The following is a 20179-nucleotide window of genomic DNA, read 5'->3' on the forward strand; positions in this document are numbered from 1 at the left end:
TGATATATAAATAGTACAAGCAGTGATTATCAGTACGACAGTATATTACTCTTTTATATATACGAGTAATCCAATAGGAGCAAGCTAGCTGGAGTTCGATTTTATGAGGTCTTGTGATATAGGTTGTTTATGTAAATTTTACTTTTCTACAATAAAGGTGATTTTTGTATGCAGATGGTTGTAGCCACACATCTACCACCATTCTCTCTCTATTTTATACCCCCACCTGAGGATGTGTATTATTTTTATAATGAAGAGATATCTACACAATTAACAGTTAAAAAAATATGTTGGAGTATATAGGTAGGGGTGGAGCTAATATCCATTTGGTTGTGGAAATTAACATTTTAGAATTTAGCGGAGTAGCTCCCCCTATCTAATTGTAGTAAGTAGTGTTGATACCTTGTTGGCCTCACTATAGGGTATGCTTTTTCCTTTTTAAACAATGCAGAGGATTGTTATTGGGGGTTTAGTAACACTTTAAATCATGCAAAGTGGACAAATGTTCTAATGACAACTAAAGCCCCGTACACACAGATTATCAAAAGATCTGTCGTCCGTTTTTTTGGGCATGCTAGTCTGATGTGGAAAGTGAAGAGGTTTTTTTCATAAAATTTTCCGGTACGACAGAATTCTACTTCAGAAGTGATGTCATGTGTTAGATTGCTTTGTATGTGTTCTTTAGTCTCTGAGCATGCCTAGTCTTGCTCTTAACTCCCTTAGCGGTATCCCCACGCATGACTTGGGGTGGATTTTCCATGCTACTATTGGTATCCCCGAGTCACGCTCGGGGTAGATGTGCAGAGCCTGCAGCGGCGTTCCTTACCTTCTCCCGGCGATCCAGCGATGATCTCCCATTGCTGTGATCGCCGCCGAGATCCCCGCCGCTCGTCCGTCGGTCTGATGACTTCCTGGTTCCGTTCCCCGCAGCAGCAATGGTGCATGGGAGCGGAACTGGGAGGGAAATTCAAAAGTTGCACAAAACACACACACACATAAAAAGGAGGTGATACAATGTAATCTGAAATTATATATAATATATATATATATATATATATATATAATATATATAATATAAATTTATTATATATAATTTCAGATTACATTGTATCACCTCCTTTTTATATATATATATATATGTATATAAAATATTATATAATAAAATTATATTATTGATTAGATTATAATTCATGCGTTTGTGTTTCAAATTTATCACATCTGGGATGTCTACTAGAGTCTTGTTTTGGTCAGGTTTAAGTCAGTAATTACTAAGAATTGTAGGCCTATAATACATAACGCCAAATTTCCATGCAAAAAATTGAACCGCTTTTGGTACATAATTCCTGACATAATCATACTGCCAGGGAGGTTAAGATTTTTTTCCGTCTAAATCTATACTAATGAGACGAAAATCAGACGTTGTATTACGGACAACAAAAATTTTATAGCCTGCAGATCAGGATTTTGTCAGCCGAAAAGTCGGAGTCGGCTGTCGAAAGCACCATACTAACAATCCGAAAATCGGCAGATCGGTCGTCGGACGAAATTTCCCTTCAGATTTTCTTATCGTGTGTATGGGCCTTAAGAAGGAAATCTCCTTTACTTTGTGAAATTTCCTATAATTTTTTGCTGCACTTTCAGTAGAGGAAGTGAAGAGAAATCTCCCTTAGTAGAACACAGACCATAAAATAACCTGTTAACCCTTCCCTACCCTATCAAAAAAAGCTTTGGCTAAACATACACTTTGGACCCATTAATACTTTGCCATTGTGTCTCGTGTTAATGAGCATGGTGTTAGGCAGTCCATTTATTTAAAATGGGCTGCTAATGCACAAGAATGGACATGCAGCATTTTATCCAATTCAAAACATAGCCGTATGTTATAATGTGCTGTGGTGCGCTGCAACAAATGTGTGATGGAGCTGTGTCGCCTTAGCGAATTGAGGTGCCATTCAACATGAATGAACAGAACTGCAATGCAGTAATGCATATAGAGTGTTACGGTAACACATACATTATTGTACCTCAGCACAAAACTGTTTCAGCCCTTGAAGTATTTTCCTTACAGGATATTACCTTTGAGGAGCTATAAAGTTTAGCCAGAGTTGACATGAAAAACAATCTCACATTTTACTTCCCGCTAGGCAAAACATTAAAAACTATATGTAATAATTTGGATTAATTTATTTTGAATTATTTAAGTTAAAATAATTGAAATTAAAGAGGGGCTTAATTTTTTTTCTTTTAATCTTGAATCTATCGCCATGCTCAAACACTTCTCACATAACCAACGCTGGGATACTAGGCATATGTAAGCCACTGAAGGGCTGATAAGTTCCCCCTTCAGTAGATACCATATGACAATGGCATTTGGTCACCAAAAGATAAAATGATTTACAGTAAAGTAATACGATGACATCTCTGTAATGCTTTCCACAATGTCTGGGAAATTTTTTTTTTGTAAATTGAGTACTCCTTGTAGATGTGTCTCCTCCTGGCCTGCAGCATAAGCAAAGATCCATACAACTGTAAAAATATCCACTTTTTATATAAAAGGTACAACAATAACAATGAGCATTATGTCCTGGCATAGAACACTGTGCAATATTCTTTTTACTGGAATAGCGTGTTGTCTAAGCCTGGATGGAGTTAGGCTGAGGCAGCTATCGATTATTACACGCTGGGCGCGTATGGTGTGTGGTGGCTAAGATTTTTCTCTATTTGTTCTGTGTATACAAAATCACATTCATTTAAAATCTGTATGTAAGTATATACATTTTTGCAGTGCTATTTATAATAAAATAATATATTAAACTTAATATTGTGATCCCAAATAACTAATATGTGCAGAAAAGGCTCTACATAAATAGAAAAAAAGTGCAATAAAGTTCATATGTCTTTAAATAATGTGAATAAAAAAAGTTCTGTAACCAAAGAATTTAGTTTATTTCTTTTTCTGGTGAACCAGTGAACGACTTCTCCCAACAACACCACACCATTTGTGTGTGTGAATCTGCCCAACTTTTCACTGACCTCCAAGTTATAAGAGGTCTAAAAAAGCAAAATGGTAACACTGATGGGAATAATGATCTACACTTCCAGCCACACGGGTCACCATCAAAAACAAGAATCAACTGTCATCCAAGAGGCTCAGTCCACTTTCACTGTTCCTCAAGGCAACACGACCAATCGACCATATCTAATGTTCTCTGTTTAAAGTATTATATTTATAAAATAATCCAATATACTCACACAAAACAGAGAAAATAGCTGGCACACAAATAGTAACATCTCTGCTTCCTTATGGAACGGGGACACTAAGCAAAAGAGAAATTAGAAACAGTGTCGCCTACAATTTGATGTGATGACATTTCACTAGTAGGTTCTACTCTTATGTGGTATGTCCCTGGGAGGGGACTTCATCAGATGATGACCTACAAAGCTGGAAGTGTAGATCATTATTTCCATCAGTATGACCATTTTGCCTGTTTAGACCTCTTATAAATTGGAGGTCAAAACAAAGGTGATCAGATTCACATACACAAACGGTGTGGTGGTGTTGGAAGGAGGTGTTTACTAGTTCATCAGGAGAAGATGTATATGTAAAAGAATGCGCTAAATTTTTTTTGGTTACACATGGACTTTATTGAACTTTTTCTATTTATGCATTGATTTTTCTTTTTAGTACTTTTTTGCACACATGATTTGAAATCACAATAATAGATTTAATGTATGCATTTATTGTAGTGGACACAAATAAGTAGACCCATATAGTTTTCTTATCACAACAAGTGGAGGTCATATGAGGCACTGAATGGGATTGATATGGTTGGCCTGTCAACTGTTCCACATTTCAGTTCATCTCAGCATTTTTCCCAGCTGCTGTGAAATTGTTCTGTTTTGGATCATTGTATGGCCAGGAGCTTGCAGTTTACTTCCGGCTTTGTAGTTTTAACTTTGTACGCATATTATTATTCAGGTTAAAGTAATCTACTGTATGGTTGGGGAGGGTCTACAGATGCACATAAGAGAAGGTGGGTGGAGGGTTCTATGAGGGTTGAGGTCTGGACTCTGTGCCAGCCAGTCAAGTTCCTCCACCCCAAACTCGCTCATCCATGTCTTTATGGACCTTGCTTTGTGCACAGATGTGCAGTCATGTTGGAACAGGAAGGGGCCATCCACAAACTGTTCCCACAAAGTAGGGAGCATAACATTTTCCAAAATGTCATTGTATGCTGATGCCTTAGGAGTTATCTTCACTGGAATTAAAGAGCCAAGCCCAACCCCTGAAAAAACATCCCCTCACCATAATCCCCCCTTCCACCAAATGATTTGGACCAGTACACAAAGCAAGGTCTGTAAAGACATTGATGAGCGAGTTTGGGGTGCAGGAACTTGACTGGCCTCAACCCGACAGAACACCTTTGGGATGAACTAGAGTACAACGAGAATTAGAGACCGTGAGCCAGGCAATTCTCGTCCAACCTCAGGGCCTGATCTCGCAAATGTGCTTCTGGAAGAATGGTCAAACATTCCCATAGACACACTCCTAAACCTTGTGGACAGCCTTCTCAGTAGAGTTGAAGCTGTTATAGCTACAAAGGGGGCCAACTCAATATTGAACCCTACAGACTAAGACACCATTAAAGTTCATGTGCGTGTAAAGGCAGGCATCCCAATACTTTTGGTAATATAGTATATCACAAAAGTGAGTACACCCCTCACATTTTTGTAAATATTTTATTATATCTTTTCATGTGACAACACTGAAGAAATGACACTTTGCTACAATATAAAGTAGTGAGTGTACAGCTTGTATAACAGTGTAAATTTGCTGTCCCCTCAAAATAACTTAACACGCAGCCATCAATGTCTAAACCGCTGGCAACAAAAGCGATTACACCCCTAAGTGAAAATGTCCAAATTGGGCCTGATTAACCATTTTCCCTCCCCGGTGTCATGTGACTCGTTAGTGTTATAAGGTCTCAGGTGTGAATGGGGAGCAGGTGTGTTAAATTTGGTGTTATTGCTCTCACTCTCTCATACTGGGCACTGGAAGTTCAATATGGCACCTCATGGCAAATACCTCTCTGAGGATCTGAAAAAAAAAAGAATTGTTGCTCTACATAAAGATGGCCTAGGCTATGAGAAGATTGGCAAGACCCTGAAACTGAGCTGCAGCACAGTGGCCAAGACCATACAGCGGTTTAACAGGACAGGTTCCACTCAGAACAGATCTCGCCATGGTCGACGAAGGACGTTTAGTGCACGTGCTCAGCGTCATATCCATAGGTTGTCTTTGAGAAATAGAGGTATGAGTGCTGCCAGCATTGCTGCAGAGGTTGAAGGGGTGGTGGGTCAGCCTGTCAGTGCTCAGCCCATACGCCGCACACTTCATCAAGCTGGTCTGCATGGCTGTCAGGCTGTCATCTTAGAAAGAATCCTCTTCTAAAGATGATGCACAAGAAAGCCAGCAAACAGTTTTCTGAATACAAGCAGACTAAGGACACAAATTACTGGAACCATGTCCTTATGTCTGATGAGACCAAGATAAACGTATTTGGTTCAGATAGTGTCAGGCATGTGTGGCGGCAACCAGGTGAGGAGTACAAAGACTTGCCTACAGCCAAGCATGGTGGTGGGAGTGTCATGGTCTGGGGCTGCAGGAGTCCTGCCGGCACTGGGGAGCTACAGTTCATTGAGGGAACCATGAATGCCAACATGTACTGTGACATACTGAAGCACAGCATGATCTCCTCCCTTCAGAGACTGGCCCGCAGGGCAGTATTCCAACATGATAACGACCCCAAACACACCTCCAAGGTGACCACTGCCTTGCTAAAGAAGCTGAGAGTAAAGGAGATACACTAGCCTAGCCTGTTTCCAGACCTAAACCCTATTGAGCATCTGTGGGGCATCCTCAAATTGAAGGTGGAGGAGCACAAGGTCTCTAACATCCACCAGCTCCATGGGGTCGTCTTGAAGGAGTGGAAGGGGACTCCAGTGGCAACCTGTGAAGCTCTGGTGAACTCCATGCCCAAGAGGGTTAAGGCAGTGCTGGAAAATAATGGTGGCCACACAAAATATTGACACTTTGGGCCCAATTTGGACATTTTCACTTAGGGTTGTACTCACTTTTGTTGCCAGCAGTTTAGCCATTAATGGCTGTCTGAGTTATTTTGAGGGGACGCAAAATGACACTGTTATACAAGCTGTACACTCACTACTTTAGATTGTAGCAAAATGTAATTTCTTCAGTGTTGTCACATTAAAATATATAATAAAATATTTACAAAAATTTGAGGGGTGTACTCACTTTTGTGAGATACTATATATATATATATATATCAGACATTTCTGGACTGTTGAGATCTGGTTATTCCTAAGCCATCTGAATGGACACAGCTGGGGGTAGCCAGAAGACCAGGATTACCCAGCAGGGTGTGTATAACAGGAAAGTGCATATCAGGAATCTTTATCTGGATAAAAACAGTGGCGTATAGGGAATGCATCACCTAGACCTATAGGTTATGCAGAGATTAAAATGACTGATTTCCTGGCCTGCAACAAGATCAAAGGGGCCAGATGTGGACTGGAATGCTGACCTGGGTCAAGGCATTTGCTCACAGTGTAACAACGCCACTTAGTGGAAGATGGCACCATATTTCCTGGAAAATTTTCAGGGTAATACCATACTTCCTGGTGATTAGAAAGGACAGCCCCTTCTAGTTTACAGATTGTCGCTCATTGCACAGAGGACTATACAGGGCGGGTAAAAGGGTGTCTGAATGGGTGGTGTTTGTGAGTGCTTTAATAATGGGAGGACCAATGATGAATGGTTTTTCCTTTAGCCCAGCTAAAATACACAACATTGAGGATCGACTTACATAACTTAACATCTCTACAATTTAATTTCTATATGCTCTGTAATATTCTTTTAGATATCTAGGTTAGTGTTCTACTTTCGTTGTGAATAAATCAGACCTTTGCTTCTTTGAGCATTGTGTTTTTTTCTGGAGCGAATATTGTCGATATATTATCACTGGCCGCTCCTGGAACTTTAAGGTGCCATAAACACGGTGAGGCGGGGCGTAGCCTAAGATCACGTGACCCCCGTGATTGGCTGTCATGGCAGTCACGTGGTCTAAAAACTCATTGTGATCAGGAGCTTTCTGGATAGGGGTAACTGTGCTGGATGCGCGCGCACGCTCTCAGCACAGGTGTATACATATGTGGCCGCTCAGCGCTAAGGACCAGGCTCCGAAAGGCCGCATATTTGCGTATGGCCGGTGACAAGGGGTTAATATCATCACAGCTTCAATATGCTAGCTAATTATAAGAACAGACAAGATAGTACAGATTATTTCAGTAGGGGGAATCCGAAAACCACCCCTATTTATTTCACTGTACTTTTTATTTCTTTAAAATTAAAAAATGAACAAAATTCTCAAAAAAAAAAAATATTTATGCATTTATTATACAGCATAGCACTGCACACATGTATATACTTACTTTTTTGGCTGTGAGGTGATCACAGAGTAAAGCTAGGTTGCTTCTTGTCTATACTTTGTTGCACAGTGACATTTAATAATATCTGTACGTACCTAGATAAACTCTAGATTCAGAAGGTTGAAAATGATGGAAAACTACCAAGATTTTCAGGGGAGGTCAACAATGGCAGTCACCATATTTTTCCAATGACAGGTTTAGTGAAAGAATGAATGGCTTCCGACAGCTGCATCATGGTCATGGCTCTCTAGCCCTTTCTTGCACTTTATTTATAAGATACCATAAGTGGAAGGAAGACAAACAAGCATCTAAGTGAGGAAACTTAGGTCGTCGGACTAACTTTTTTTATTTTGAGAAAACTATTGATACAATGAACCTCACTTATGTGAAAACTATTTATCCCTTAGTTGTGCTTGGTCTAACCCTGAGTGACAGCTGCTAAAGAGTTCATCTCCAAACACAGATTTCAAATTCCAATAATATACAATGCACAAACACCAAGGGGTATATTTATAAATGTTTTCACACAAGATTCACACAACTGAATCCAATAAAAAAATGTGTAAATCTTGGGGGACATTTGCATGACTTTTGTATGAAAACATTTATGAATAGCCTCCTAAAGGTACGTCTGGCTGGTCTGGTCCTCTCAACAGAACAACTGACTGGTGCAAAGAAGGTCAAAGTCTTATATTCTAGAAAAATATTATTTTGGTTCTGGAAGCATAAGGGCACAACAATTGTTCGCTTTCTGGAAAAAAAAAACATATGAATTAAATATGACACATGCAACCAACTGTTTTTTCTAAGGTAGCAAGAAACCTACAGGCGTGATTTAGCCAACATTATTTTCATCTAAACACATCAGTACTGACATCACACTTCTCTTTCTATTTTCCCTTCTTCGAAAAGTCTATTACTTAAAAGAAAATGGAATGCCTACAGAGAAATCAGGGTTTTAACCAAAGTTTATAAGTCTTCAAATATTGCATTTAGAAGTTGATCTTGTAGCTCCATAGAGATGGGGAAGCTTTAGCTGAGCAAGTTGATGCAGCGGTTAGGCTGTGATACCATTCAAATGGAGAGAAAGAAGAGTTGGTTATCGATGAGCTTTCGTTGTGTAAAAAATATGTACAGTAAAGTCATTTTAGGAATTCATCTATCGAAGGCTGTTTTACAGCCCATTTCAATACTTACATTACCTATACAATTTTATATAAAGTTTTACAGCTGAAAAAAAAAAATGTACATTTTTATTGATGCAAATCCATAAGCAATTTATAATGCCTAGAATTCATAACAATGTCCACCTGGATCGTGGGTTGAGCTTATACAGACACATGGCTTTAAAGGATGCAGCTAAAGGTATCACATCCCGCTGTAAGCTTGAAGTTTTTACTAAAGGTTAATGACCACACGAGCTTCCTGAATTTCCTCCTCATCGTCCTCATCCTCATTAAGGAGGCCTCTGGCTTCCGGCGTTTGTGCTGATGGAGGCCACTCGTCTGTGTCTCTAAGGCACCCAGGGTTCAAAATATAGCGATAATCGCTAGAGACTGCTGCAGCTCCGCATGTCTGTGAAATGTCCATGCAGCAGTCATCGCTGTCAAAACCAGAGTGAAAAATGGAGTCTGCAGCAGTGGCTCCACAAGTCTCCCCGAGATTTACATACAGTGGATCTTGACTCTCTGATAATATAGATAAACGCCCCAAGATGGCCTCTAGCCGTCTTTTTAGGTCTGTAAAGCAGGGCCTCCTCTTGGGCTCAGTGATCCAGCACTGGCACATCATTTCATACCTGCAATAAGAGACAATGATTTATTTCTGGTCACATCAAAAATAATCAGATTCAATCAGCAAAGGCACGAGGAGAAGGATAAGGAATCTTATTATAGCATTATATTTGTTAAAGCGTATCTAATCCCAAGAACAAAAATGTGAAATATCACAGATTACCATTTTTTAGATGTGCTGGCTGTATTTATTTGTAGGATTATTCTTCCTTTGTTTTTACCTAAGGATGTTGCCAGTAACAAAGTTCCTGTCCTAGGGTGCCAATGTTCTCTCACCGTACTGAATCTATGGAGGAGCAGTTTTGTTATCCAAGGACAGGACAACACTTTCCTCTCTTCTCTTTATTTGTAACATATGGTGGGGTTTTTGTAGTTCACGGAGAGAATTAGGCCCCTTTCACACATCTGGTCCGTTTGTCCGTTTTTCATCCATCCGTTGACAGATGAAAAACGGACATCAATGTATCTCTATGTAAAAACGGATGATCATCAGTTAACATCCGTTTTCATCAGCTTCCGTCAATGTCCGTTTTTTTTTGAACGGAGGAATGCCCTATTTTTCATCCGTCAAAAAAACGGATTGGCCGAAAAACGGATGACAACGGATGAAAACGGATGACAACTGACGAAAAACGGATGACAATGGATGAAAAACGAATGCCAACTGACGAAAAATGGATGAAAAACGGATAACAACTGACGAAAAACGGATGACAACTGATGAAAAATGGATAAAAAAGGATAAAAAAAACCTGATGAAAAATGGATGGAAAACGGATGGAAAACTGATACATTTGAGTGACTGAACTGATGAACTGAACAGACCAGATGTGTGAAAGGGGCCTTAGGAACAATGCTAACTAATGGGACGCAGCTGAGGTACAGAGCAAAGGAAGCTTTCCACTCAGAAGGTCTCTTGCAGGATTAAAAGGTATATTTTGCCGTTATTGAACAGACAAACATTATTTGGAATGGTAGATTTGACAGGTCAGAAGGTAACACATAAGAGAAATTTGTCGCTCGGGTTTGCATTACACTTTAATATTTTTTCTCTTCTCCAAAAGGCTTTATTGTCTTTAAAACATACACAACAGAGCCAATGGTATGACAATTGCATAACAAAATAAGTACACATGTATGGGGCCTGCAAACATAACACTGACGTGGGCTCGTACAACAAAGAAAAGAAGTAAACCAGAACTTCACAACGTCATAATAAGCAAAAGTAAACTCCATTGGAATGAAGTGACGATTTTAAGGTTAGTTGAAATATCAAGCCAAAGAAATTAAAAATCCACAATGAGAATGTAGAATAAAAAAATACAGTGAGGAGCTGCAAGCTCAATTATTTCATAACAAGTAAAATACAGAGTTAAAGCCTAACTCCATTTTTTGTTGAGAAAAAACATTCCCCTCTGGGTGATCTATGTACATTACAAAGATTTTAACAAACTTTTTTGCAGATTTCTACCAACAAAGAATAAAATCACTGTTTGTTCCTCTGTGCCCCTGTTCTGAGTGAGTCTAATTGTAAAAATTATACAAAAATGTCATAATTATCAATCAGCTGCGGGGCAGTAATGGGGAAAGCTGCTGGGCCTGCATCCCTTTAGACGTGTTCCTATTGAGAGTATCTCACCAAAAATGACATTTTTGTTGCAGGGGATGCCAGAAATCTGACTTGCATCTTAGTGCAGACTTCTGGTAAAATCAGTGAGCCAATCACCAAGCAGGAAATGTTTCTGGGTGTGGTCAGTACACATTCTGTGTACAGAACACCTCCAGGTAGCCATATTGCATTTCCAGAAAATCACAGCAGCTGCAGTTTGAAAAGGAATCAATTTTTAATAACAATTAATTGCAATATGGCTTGTGTTGCAATTGTACATACTATATAATTTATTTTCTTTATTTGCTATTTTTTCCCCCATGAAAGTAGAGTTACCATTTAAAGAAAGAGAAAAGCTTGTGAGAAACAAGAGGAAGATTCATGGAAGGGTAGAAAAAGAAAAGAAAGAAGAGAGAAAAATAAAAAGGTCTCAGGGAACTGTGGATTAAAATCCTCCGATTGACAGAAGGAGGTTATCAAACCGCGATGGCTGAACATGGGATATCCAGGGCTGCCAGACTCAGGGGAATTTTTCATGGGTGTCAAGTTAAATGACGGTCAATTTTTTATTTATTGACCATAATGTTGGTCACACGGCACCTGACGGCTTCAAAACTGAGAATTGCGGTTTTCCAAGCTCTAGCTCATGGGTGTCCAACCTTTTGGCTTCTCTGGGCCACATTGAGTGTAGAGAAAGTTTCTCGGGCAGCATATAAAATATAAACTATAGTTAAGGTATATAAGTAATAAAACGTGCCCTTCTCACGCTGCTGCCCCCCCCCAAGCACTAATTTAACACAACTAGAGGGTGATACCTTCCGAGGCAGCCTCTGCCTACAGTTAGTTGGAAGCCGCATTGGCCGTGCCCCCGACCCGACTTCCTCCTTCCCCATCAAAAAAAAAAAATTGTCAGGGGGCAGTGGGCCGCATTGCCTGGGGCTCTGGGCCGCATGAGGCCCCTGGGCCGCAGGTTGGACATGCCTGCTCTAGCTGGTAAGTTTGGTTGCTGCAAAAAAATGCAACACTAGTTGCCGCTCCAGTCGGTGTAACTCCTCAATAGGCTTACAAAAGGAAAGCTTTGTACAAATTTATTTTGATGTCTGAATGGAAGAATGTGCGTAGGAGAGCATAAACATGAACAAACATATTTTTTCGAACAAATCCAATATTCATAAAACTGAAGTCAATGAATATCCATGCTGTATCCCTTGCTATACAAAAGACGCGCTATAAGACAAAGGATAAAAAATCTGATGTATTTTTAAGTGGTACACACAAGTAAGATAAAAGTTAGCAAAGGTCTGCTGGTATGCTATAGTGGGCACCTTTTAGTCTATGCAAGAAAGGAGAGAGCGGCGCCAGCTTAGTATAGTACAAGTTTATTTAACACTGTTAAAATTGGTGACTCACTGTCCGAGGTTGGGTGAGACCGGTACACAAAGACTGTTAGGGTCATCCATCTTCCTCTTCCAGGATAGTGGTCATAGGAGAAGGTGGTGAGGTTCCAGAGGTATAGCCGAGCCGCTGTGGGGCTGCTAGTTGTCACTGGCCGCGGCGGAGCATGCACAACAGGGCTCCGGCTGCCGACTTCTGATCCCTGATGACATCACTTCCTGGCAGGAGAAAAATAGGGGTTGCACGCATTCGGAGCATCCGTGCTCCTTCGTCGCCTGACGAAGGAGCACGGATGCTCCGAATGCGTGCAACCCCTATTTTTCTCCTGCCAGGAAGTGATGTCATCGGGGTTGCATGCATTCGGAGCATCCGTGCTCCTTCGTTGCCTGACGAAGGAGCACGGATGCTCCAAATGCGTGCAACCCCTATTTTTCTCCTGCCAGGAAGTGATGTCATCAGGGATCAGAAGTCGGCAGCCGGAGCCCTGTTGTGCATGCTCTGCCGCGGCCAGTGACAACTAGCAGCCCCACAGCGGCTCGGCTATACCTCTGGAACCTCACCACCTTCTCCTATGACCACTATCCTGGAAGAGGAAGATGGATGACCCTAACAGTCTTTGTGTACCGGTCTCACCCAACCTCGGACAGTGAGTCACCAATTTTAACAGTGTTAAATAAACTTGTAATATACTAAGCTGGCGCCGCTCTCTCCTTTCTTGCATCTCTCAGGGCTTCTCCACGCTTCAGCCGGCTGCCGCGGACTATAGCTTCCCTACAGTACCAAACTTTGTTCCCCCCCCCACGCAGCCCCATAACCCCCCCCTCCCATCCACCCACATTCCTTGTACCATCTTGGGATATTTGAAGAGCGCCATGACACCCTCCACCTTTTAGTCTATGCAAAATGGTTGAACTTTCTTAAAAAAAAAAAAGAGACCCTTTTCTTCTGCTCATATAATGCAAAGTACAATGTGTCCGGAAAGTATTTACAGCGCTTCACTTTTTTCCACAATTTGTTATGTTACAGCCTTATTCCAAAATGGATTTAATTCATTATTTTCCTCAAAATTCTACAAACAATACCCCATAATAGCAATGTTTGTTTGAAATATTTACAAATTTATTAAAAATACAAAACAAAAAAATCCCATGTACTGTACATGAGTATTCACAGTCTTTGCTCAATACTTTGTTGAAGCACCTTTGGCACCAATTACAGCCTCAAGTCTTTTTGAGTATGATGCTACAAGCTTGGCGCATTTATTTTTGGGCAGTTTCTCACATTTTTCTTTGCAGGACCTTTCAAGCTCCATCAGGTTGAATGGGGAGCATCGGTGCACAGCCATTTTCAGATCTCTCCAGAGATGTTCAATCGGGTTCAAGTCTGAGCCACTAAAGGACATTCACAGAGTTGTCCTGTAGCCTTTCCTTTGTTATTTTGGCTGTGTGCCAGGTCATCGTCCTGTTGGAAGATGAACCCAGCCCGAGGTCCAGAGTGCTCTTGAGCAGGTTTTCATCAAGGATGTCTCTGTACATTGCTGCGTTCCTCTTTACTTTGACCCCGACTAGTCTCCCAGTTCCTACCGCTGAAAAACATCCCCACACCATGATGCTGCCACCACCATGCTTCACTGTAGGGATGGTATTGGCCAGGTGATACGCAGTGCCTGGTTTCCTCCAGACACAACGCTTGCCATTCGGGCCAAAGAGTCCATCTTTTTTTCATCAGATAAGAGAATTTTGTTTCTCATGGTCTGAGAGTCCTTTAGGTGCCTTTTGGCAAACTCCAGGTGGGATGTCATGTGCCTTTTACTGAGGAGTGGCTTTCGTCTGACCACTGACCATACAGGCCTGATAGGTGGAGTGCTGCAGAGATGGTTGTTCTTCTGGAAGGTTCTCCTCTCTCCACAGAGAAACACTGGAGCTCTGTCAGAATGACCATCCGGTTCAAAAGTCACCTCCCTGACTAAGGCCCTTCTCGATCACACAGTTTGGCCAGGTGGCCTGCTCTAGGAAAAGTCCAGGTGGTTCCAAACTTTTTAAATTTACAGATGATGGAGGATTCTGTGGTTATTGGGACCTTCAATGTTACAGAAATTTTTCTGTACCCTTCCCCAGATCTGTGCCTGGATACAACCCTGTTTTTAAGGTCTACAGACAATTCCTTGGACTATGGCTTGGTTTGTGCTCTGACATGCACTGTTAACTGTGGGACCTTATATTGACAGGTGGGTGCCTTTCCAAACTATGTCCAAAAAGAATGATAAGTGGGAACAGGAAGCACCTGAGCTCAATTTTGAGTGTCATGACAAAGGCTATAAATATTTTTGTACATGTGATTTTTTCCTTTTTTATTTTTAATAAATTTGCAAAAATTTCAAACAAACTTCTTTCATGTTGTCATTATGGGGTATTGTTTGTAGAATTTTAAGAAAATTCTGAATTTAATCCATTTGGAAAAAGGCTGTAACATAACTAAATGTGGAAAAAGTGAAGCGCTGTGAATACTTTCCGGATGCACTGTAAAAGGGTAATTAAATTCCATCTCTCCCCAGCAGTGCTCCCATTTCTTTTATACTGCACCATCCTGTTTGGTCTCCATGAGTGAAGTGGAATATCAGCCACTTTGGTGTATGGATGAGCATGTGACTAACTCCCCCTTCCTATGTGACAGTTCTGGTGCCTCCGTTTTGTCCAGGTCTGTTATAAAGTGCCATGATAACAGCCCATAGCCCTGTGTAAGCTTTGACAAGTCAGTTTGGCGCTTACATTGAGCTTTCTTACCCAGTTCTCGCAGTTGAACAGAGCAATATGGGTGCAAACAAAGGTAAGTATATGCTTACCTTAAGCATTCATTTTTTGGCAAAATACAGTATAGAACCCCTGTCCAAATGGTATTAAAAGCAAACAAAAAGCATGGTTACACCGGAACATAGCTAAAGGGTTCACGGAAATCGACCAGAATAGATCCACACACTGAAAGGGGGTTTCTTATCACAGAAAGAGCAGGGTCCCCTCATCCACTGTCAGGATTCACCTTCCACTTACAGTATCTCACAAAAGTGAGTACCCCCCTCACATTTTTGTAAATATATTATATCTTTTCATGTGACAACACTGAAGAAATTACATTTTGCTACAATGTAAAGTTGTGAGTGTACAGCTTGTATAACAGTGTAAATTTGCTGTCCCCTTAAAATAACTCAGACAGCCATTAATGACTAAACCACTGGCAACAAAAGTGAGTACACCCCTAAGTAAAAATGTCCAAATTGGGCCAAAAGTGTCAATATTTTGTGTGGCCACCATTATTTTCCAGCACTGCCTTAACCCTCTTGGGCATGGAGTTCAACAGAGCTTCACAGGTTGCCACTGGAGTCCTCTTCCACACCTCCATGATGACGTCACGGAGCTGGTGGGTGTTCGAGACCTTGCGCTCTTCTACTTTCCATTTGAGGATGCGCCACAGATGCTCAATAGGGTTTAGGTCTGGAGACATGCTTGACCAGTCCATCACCTTTACCCTCAGCTTCTTTAGCAAGGCAGTGGTCGTCTTGGAGGTGTGTTTGGGATAGTTATGTTGGAATACTGCCCTGCAGCCCAGTCTCCGAAGGGAGGGGATCATGCCTCAGTATGTCACTGTACATGTTGCCATTCATGGTTCCCTCAATGGACTGTAGCTAACCAGTGCCTGCAGGACTCATGCAGCCCCAGACCATGACACTCCCACCATTATGCTTGACTATAGGCAAGACACACTTGTCTTTGTACTCCTCACCTGGTTGCTGCCACACACGCTTGACACCATCTGAACCAAATACATTTATCTTGGTCTCATCAGACCACAGGACATGGTTCCAGTAATTCATGTCCTTAGTTTGCTTGTCTTCAGCAAACTTTTTGCGAGCTTTCTTGTGCATCATCTTTAGAAGAGTCTTCCTTCTGGGATGACGGCCATGCAGATCAATTTGATGCAGTGTGTGGCATATGGTCTGAGCACTGACAGGCTGACCCCCTACTCCTTTAACTTCTGCAGCAATGCTAGCAGCACTCATATGTCTATTCCCAAAGACAAACTATGGATATGATGCAGAGCATGTGCACTCAGCTTCTTTGGTCGACCATAGCGAAGGCCTGTTCTGAGTGGAACTTCTCCTGTTAAACCGCTGTATGGTCGTGGCCACAGTGCTGCAGCTCAGTTTCAGGGTCTTGGCAATCTTCTTATAGCCTAGGCCGTCTTTATGTAGAGCAACAATTCTTTTTTCAGATCCTCAGAGTTCTTTGCCATGGGGTGCCATGTTGAACTTCCAGTGACCAGTATGAGAGAGTGAGAGTGATAACACCAAATTTAACACACCTGTTCTCCATTCACACCTGAGACCTTAGAAGACTAATGAGTCACATGACACTGGGGAGGGAAAATGGTTAATTGGGCCCAATTAGGACATTTTAACTTAGGAGTGTACTCACTTTTGTTGCCAGTGGTTTAGACAGTAATGGCTGCGTGTTGAGTTATTTTGAGGGGACAGCAAGCTGTACACTCACTACTTTACATTGTAGCAAGGTGTCACTTCTTCAGTGTTGTCACATGTAAAGATATAATAAAATATTTACAAAAATGTGAGGGGTGTACTCACTTTTGTGAGATGCTATATATATATATATATATATATATATATATATATATATATACATACATATATACATGCATATAGTTATAACTCTGGGACTAAGGAGTAAGGTTCAGGAGACAGAGAAAAAAAAAGGGGGGGGGGAGCAAGATGTGCAATCAGGGGCCCAACCATCATACACTGGCCCATGGGGGCAAAAGCTCCCGGAGGACATGGAAGGTAACCCCCAGAAGATACATGTCAAGGCTTCAAGAGCAGAGGCTATGAACTGGCCAGGTTCAGATGACGAGGTCTGTGAAATAACTAGAGGAAAAGGTATAGTCGGTCCAGAAGAACCATGTTTTGCTAAATTTCTCCTCTCTGGGATTTGCAGAGGTAAGGATATCTTCCATTCTGTAAATCTCAAATTTGGGAAACCCAACACTTAGCGGGGGAGCAATAGGTTGCTTCCAGAAATGCAGGATGCAGGCCTTGGCAGGATTAAGTACCTGAATCGTAAGTGACCTTTTATAACATTTGGATGACATAGGAGTTAAATGAAGCAGATAGGTTGCCTGGGTCGTCTCCCAATTGAATGTCCGTGAGTTTGAATATGCGGTCACTAACCTTAACTAAGAAGAGATTCCGAACCAGGCAACTCCAGAACATATGGAGAAATATGCCCTCATGCTGGGAACATCGCCAGCAAAGGGAGGGTGTGCTTGGAAAAATTTTGTGTAAGATCGTAGGGACTCTAAACAAACAGATCAAAATTTTGAAACCTGTTTTTTGTAAAGCGCTGGAAAGAGAAGCAGTGTGAGCAAAACGCATCATTCATGCGTGTTTTCTGTTTTTCCGAAAGACTGAGGCCCAAGTCAAATGAATGCTGGTTTTCGATTCGCCATTGAAATTGATTTCTCCAAAATTAAATAAGCAATTTTTTATCTGCACATCCGCCACAAGGTGGTGCTGTATAACCAGTTTTACTTTGCCTGTTGCATCACCACTTTCTCTATTGTTATTATAAGAGCTAGTAAACCATAATATGAACTTTTCTGCCCACCTGTATATTTAATTATTAACACACAGGTGATTCAAAAATTGGCGTTAATACCTAATTATCATTAAGAATACCATATTTACTGTTTGGCAGAAAATAACGAAGCTGAAGGTGTTTGTTCACTGGTGAGAACTTTACATTGTGGGAACAATGCGCCTTTAACTTCTTAGCTTTCCATGTCTGCGACATAATAGACTTCCACCCACTTCCCAATGTCAGGCCTGCATGGGATTAAAATGTTCTTAAAAAGCCATTATTACTATTAACACTTCTGACTCCTATGGGGATGTGGGCGAAATCTGAATATGATTTTGTGCATGCTGCATGCTGATTATGTAACTTTTAAAGGGTCTTATACATCATCTAGAAAAGAAGATCACTGGAAATGATTGTTTGACTAAGGTCCGGTTCACACATGTGTCTTTTAGAACTAATTTATGTAAAAGGAAATTCAAGATGTATGTAGAGATCTGTGTCACTACAGTCAACGTAGGCACCGGTCACACCTCTATTTTTATGTAGCCTTGCAAGTATTTTGTCAAAAGTGCTTTGCCATAGAAATGGAATCGATCTGCATGAAAAATGCACAATACACTGTGCTTTACATTTCTTTATTTTTTACAGAAGTATGTATTGTTTCTGCCTGAAAAATAGGAAGAAACAATACTTATAATATGATACTTATAAATAAAAATGTGCTTGATGCCCTTGTAAAGCACCAAAGTATATAAAAGGAATAACTGCATAAAGGTCATGTACAAAACACATTCACCATACCCTAGATTATGTCAAAAAACTGTCCACTTTAATGTTAAAAGTGATGTACAACAGACAATGTGGTCAATGCTTAGCTCCTGAACCAACAACTGCTGCACTTTGTGTGATGTTGGGCTATAGAAGCTTGACATACCCGACCTTGTGGCCATTCAAAGCGGGGGAGACCAACGCAAGGGAGGGAGCCGCAAGACACCATCTAGTATTGGGATGCTGATGAACCAACAAAATGGAGGTGGTGTACAACTGGAAGCCATGTGACGTGGATGTGATGTCAACACTCAGCTGTACGGCTGGTACCAGACACAATGACACAAGACCAAAGACAAGAAAAGGACCACACAGAAGGTCTCACCAGCAGATAACGTGTTTAGAATCGGTTGCTTCTTTCTCAAAAAAGTCGCTGCTCCAAAATGCGTATCCACCTGGGAAACCTTTTGTGTGGACCTTATTTTGCCCTGTATCAGTTGCTAATCAGTGTATTCTGATTTGGGGGGGGGGGGGGCGCAAGACGTATCGGAATGCTGATGAACCAACAAAATGGAGGTGGTGTACAGCCAGAAGCCATGTGATGTCAGCAGCACTCAGCTGCATGGCTGGTACAATACACAATGACAAAACCAAAGAGAAGAAAAGGACCACACAGAAAGTCTCACCAGCAGATAACGCGTTTCGAAGCAGTTGCTTCTTTCTCAAATACAGTAGCTGCTCCAAAACGCGTATCCACCAGGGAGACCTTTTGTGTGGACCTTGTTTTTGCCCTGTATCAGATGCTGACCAGTGTATTCTGATTTGAGGGTGGGGGGGGGGGGGGGGGGTGAGTGTACTGCTGTCAGAATACAATAGCACAGCAGGGGGAAGTCCCTGCATTCACCTCGCTTGTGTGGGTGTGGTAATCTGTGAGCTTCTTTTGTTTAGCCCATTGGTTGAAATAAAAATAAAGCAGTGTATACCCTGCTTCAGTTTACAAAGCCTGCTTGAAGCAGGTCCAACGCAGGTCAGAAAGGGGAAAGTCAAATGCACCTATCGATGAATCCTGAATGAAGCGTCTCAAACTGATACCTATGACACAAGCCCTGCCAACCATACTCCAAATTATATCCGTAGTGTTTGTATCCCTTTAATTGCTTGTGCTTTTTAGTTGCACTTTAAATATGTCTGAATGACTTAAACAATTAGATCTTTACAACCCTTAAGCCTTGTATACACATGGGCTGAATGCCGGACGACATTGGCCGGTTCGATGAAAACCGGCCGATATTCGGCCAATGTGTATGGCAGCTGGCCAGACAGAAGCCAGCTGGCATGCTGGGATACCAGCAGCTGACTGTCTCCAGATCAGTGCTCTCAGCCAATGGCAGGAGTGGGGGGGGGGGGGCTGTCCCCCAGTTAGAACAGTTTAGCTGGGGAGATAGCTGTACTAACATCAA

At 41.4% G+C, this 20179-nt stretch overlaps 1 protein-coding gene across 1 annotated transcript in view; it reads right to left on the bottom strand.

Moving 5' to 3' along the window:
* Positions 1–7773: 7773 nt before the first annotated feature.
* The window catches only part of TYRO3 (TYRO3 protein tyrosine kinase), a 248018-nt gene continuing 235612 nt past the window's right edge, over positions 7774–20179 (bottom strand). Inside the window, exon 18 of the mRNA XM_082275310.1 lies at positions 7774–9307. Coding sequence (XP_082131436.1) covers positions 8908–9307 — 400 coding nt within the window. The 3' untranslated portion in view covers positions 7774–8907. The remainder of the gene's footprint in view (positions 9308–20179) is intronic.

The sequence above is a fragment of the Pelophylax lessonae genome, assembly GCF_965119305.1.
Source record: "Pelophylax lessonae genome assembly, chromosome: 13".
In the NCBI taxonomy this organism is placed as follows: Eukaryota; Metazoa; Chordata; class Amphibia; order Anura; family Ranidae; genus Pelophylax; species Pelophylax lessonae.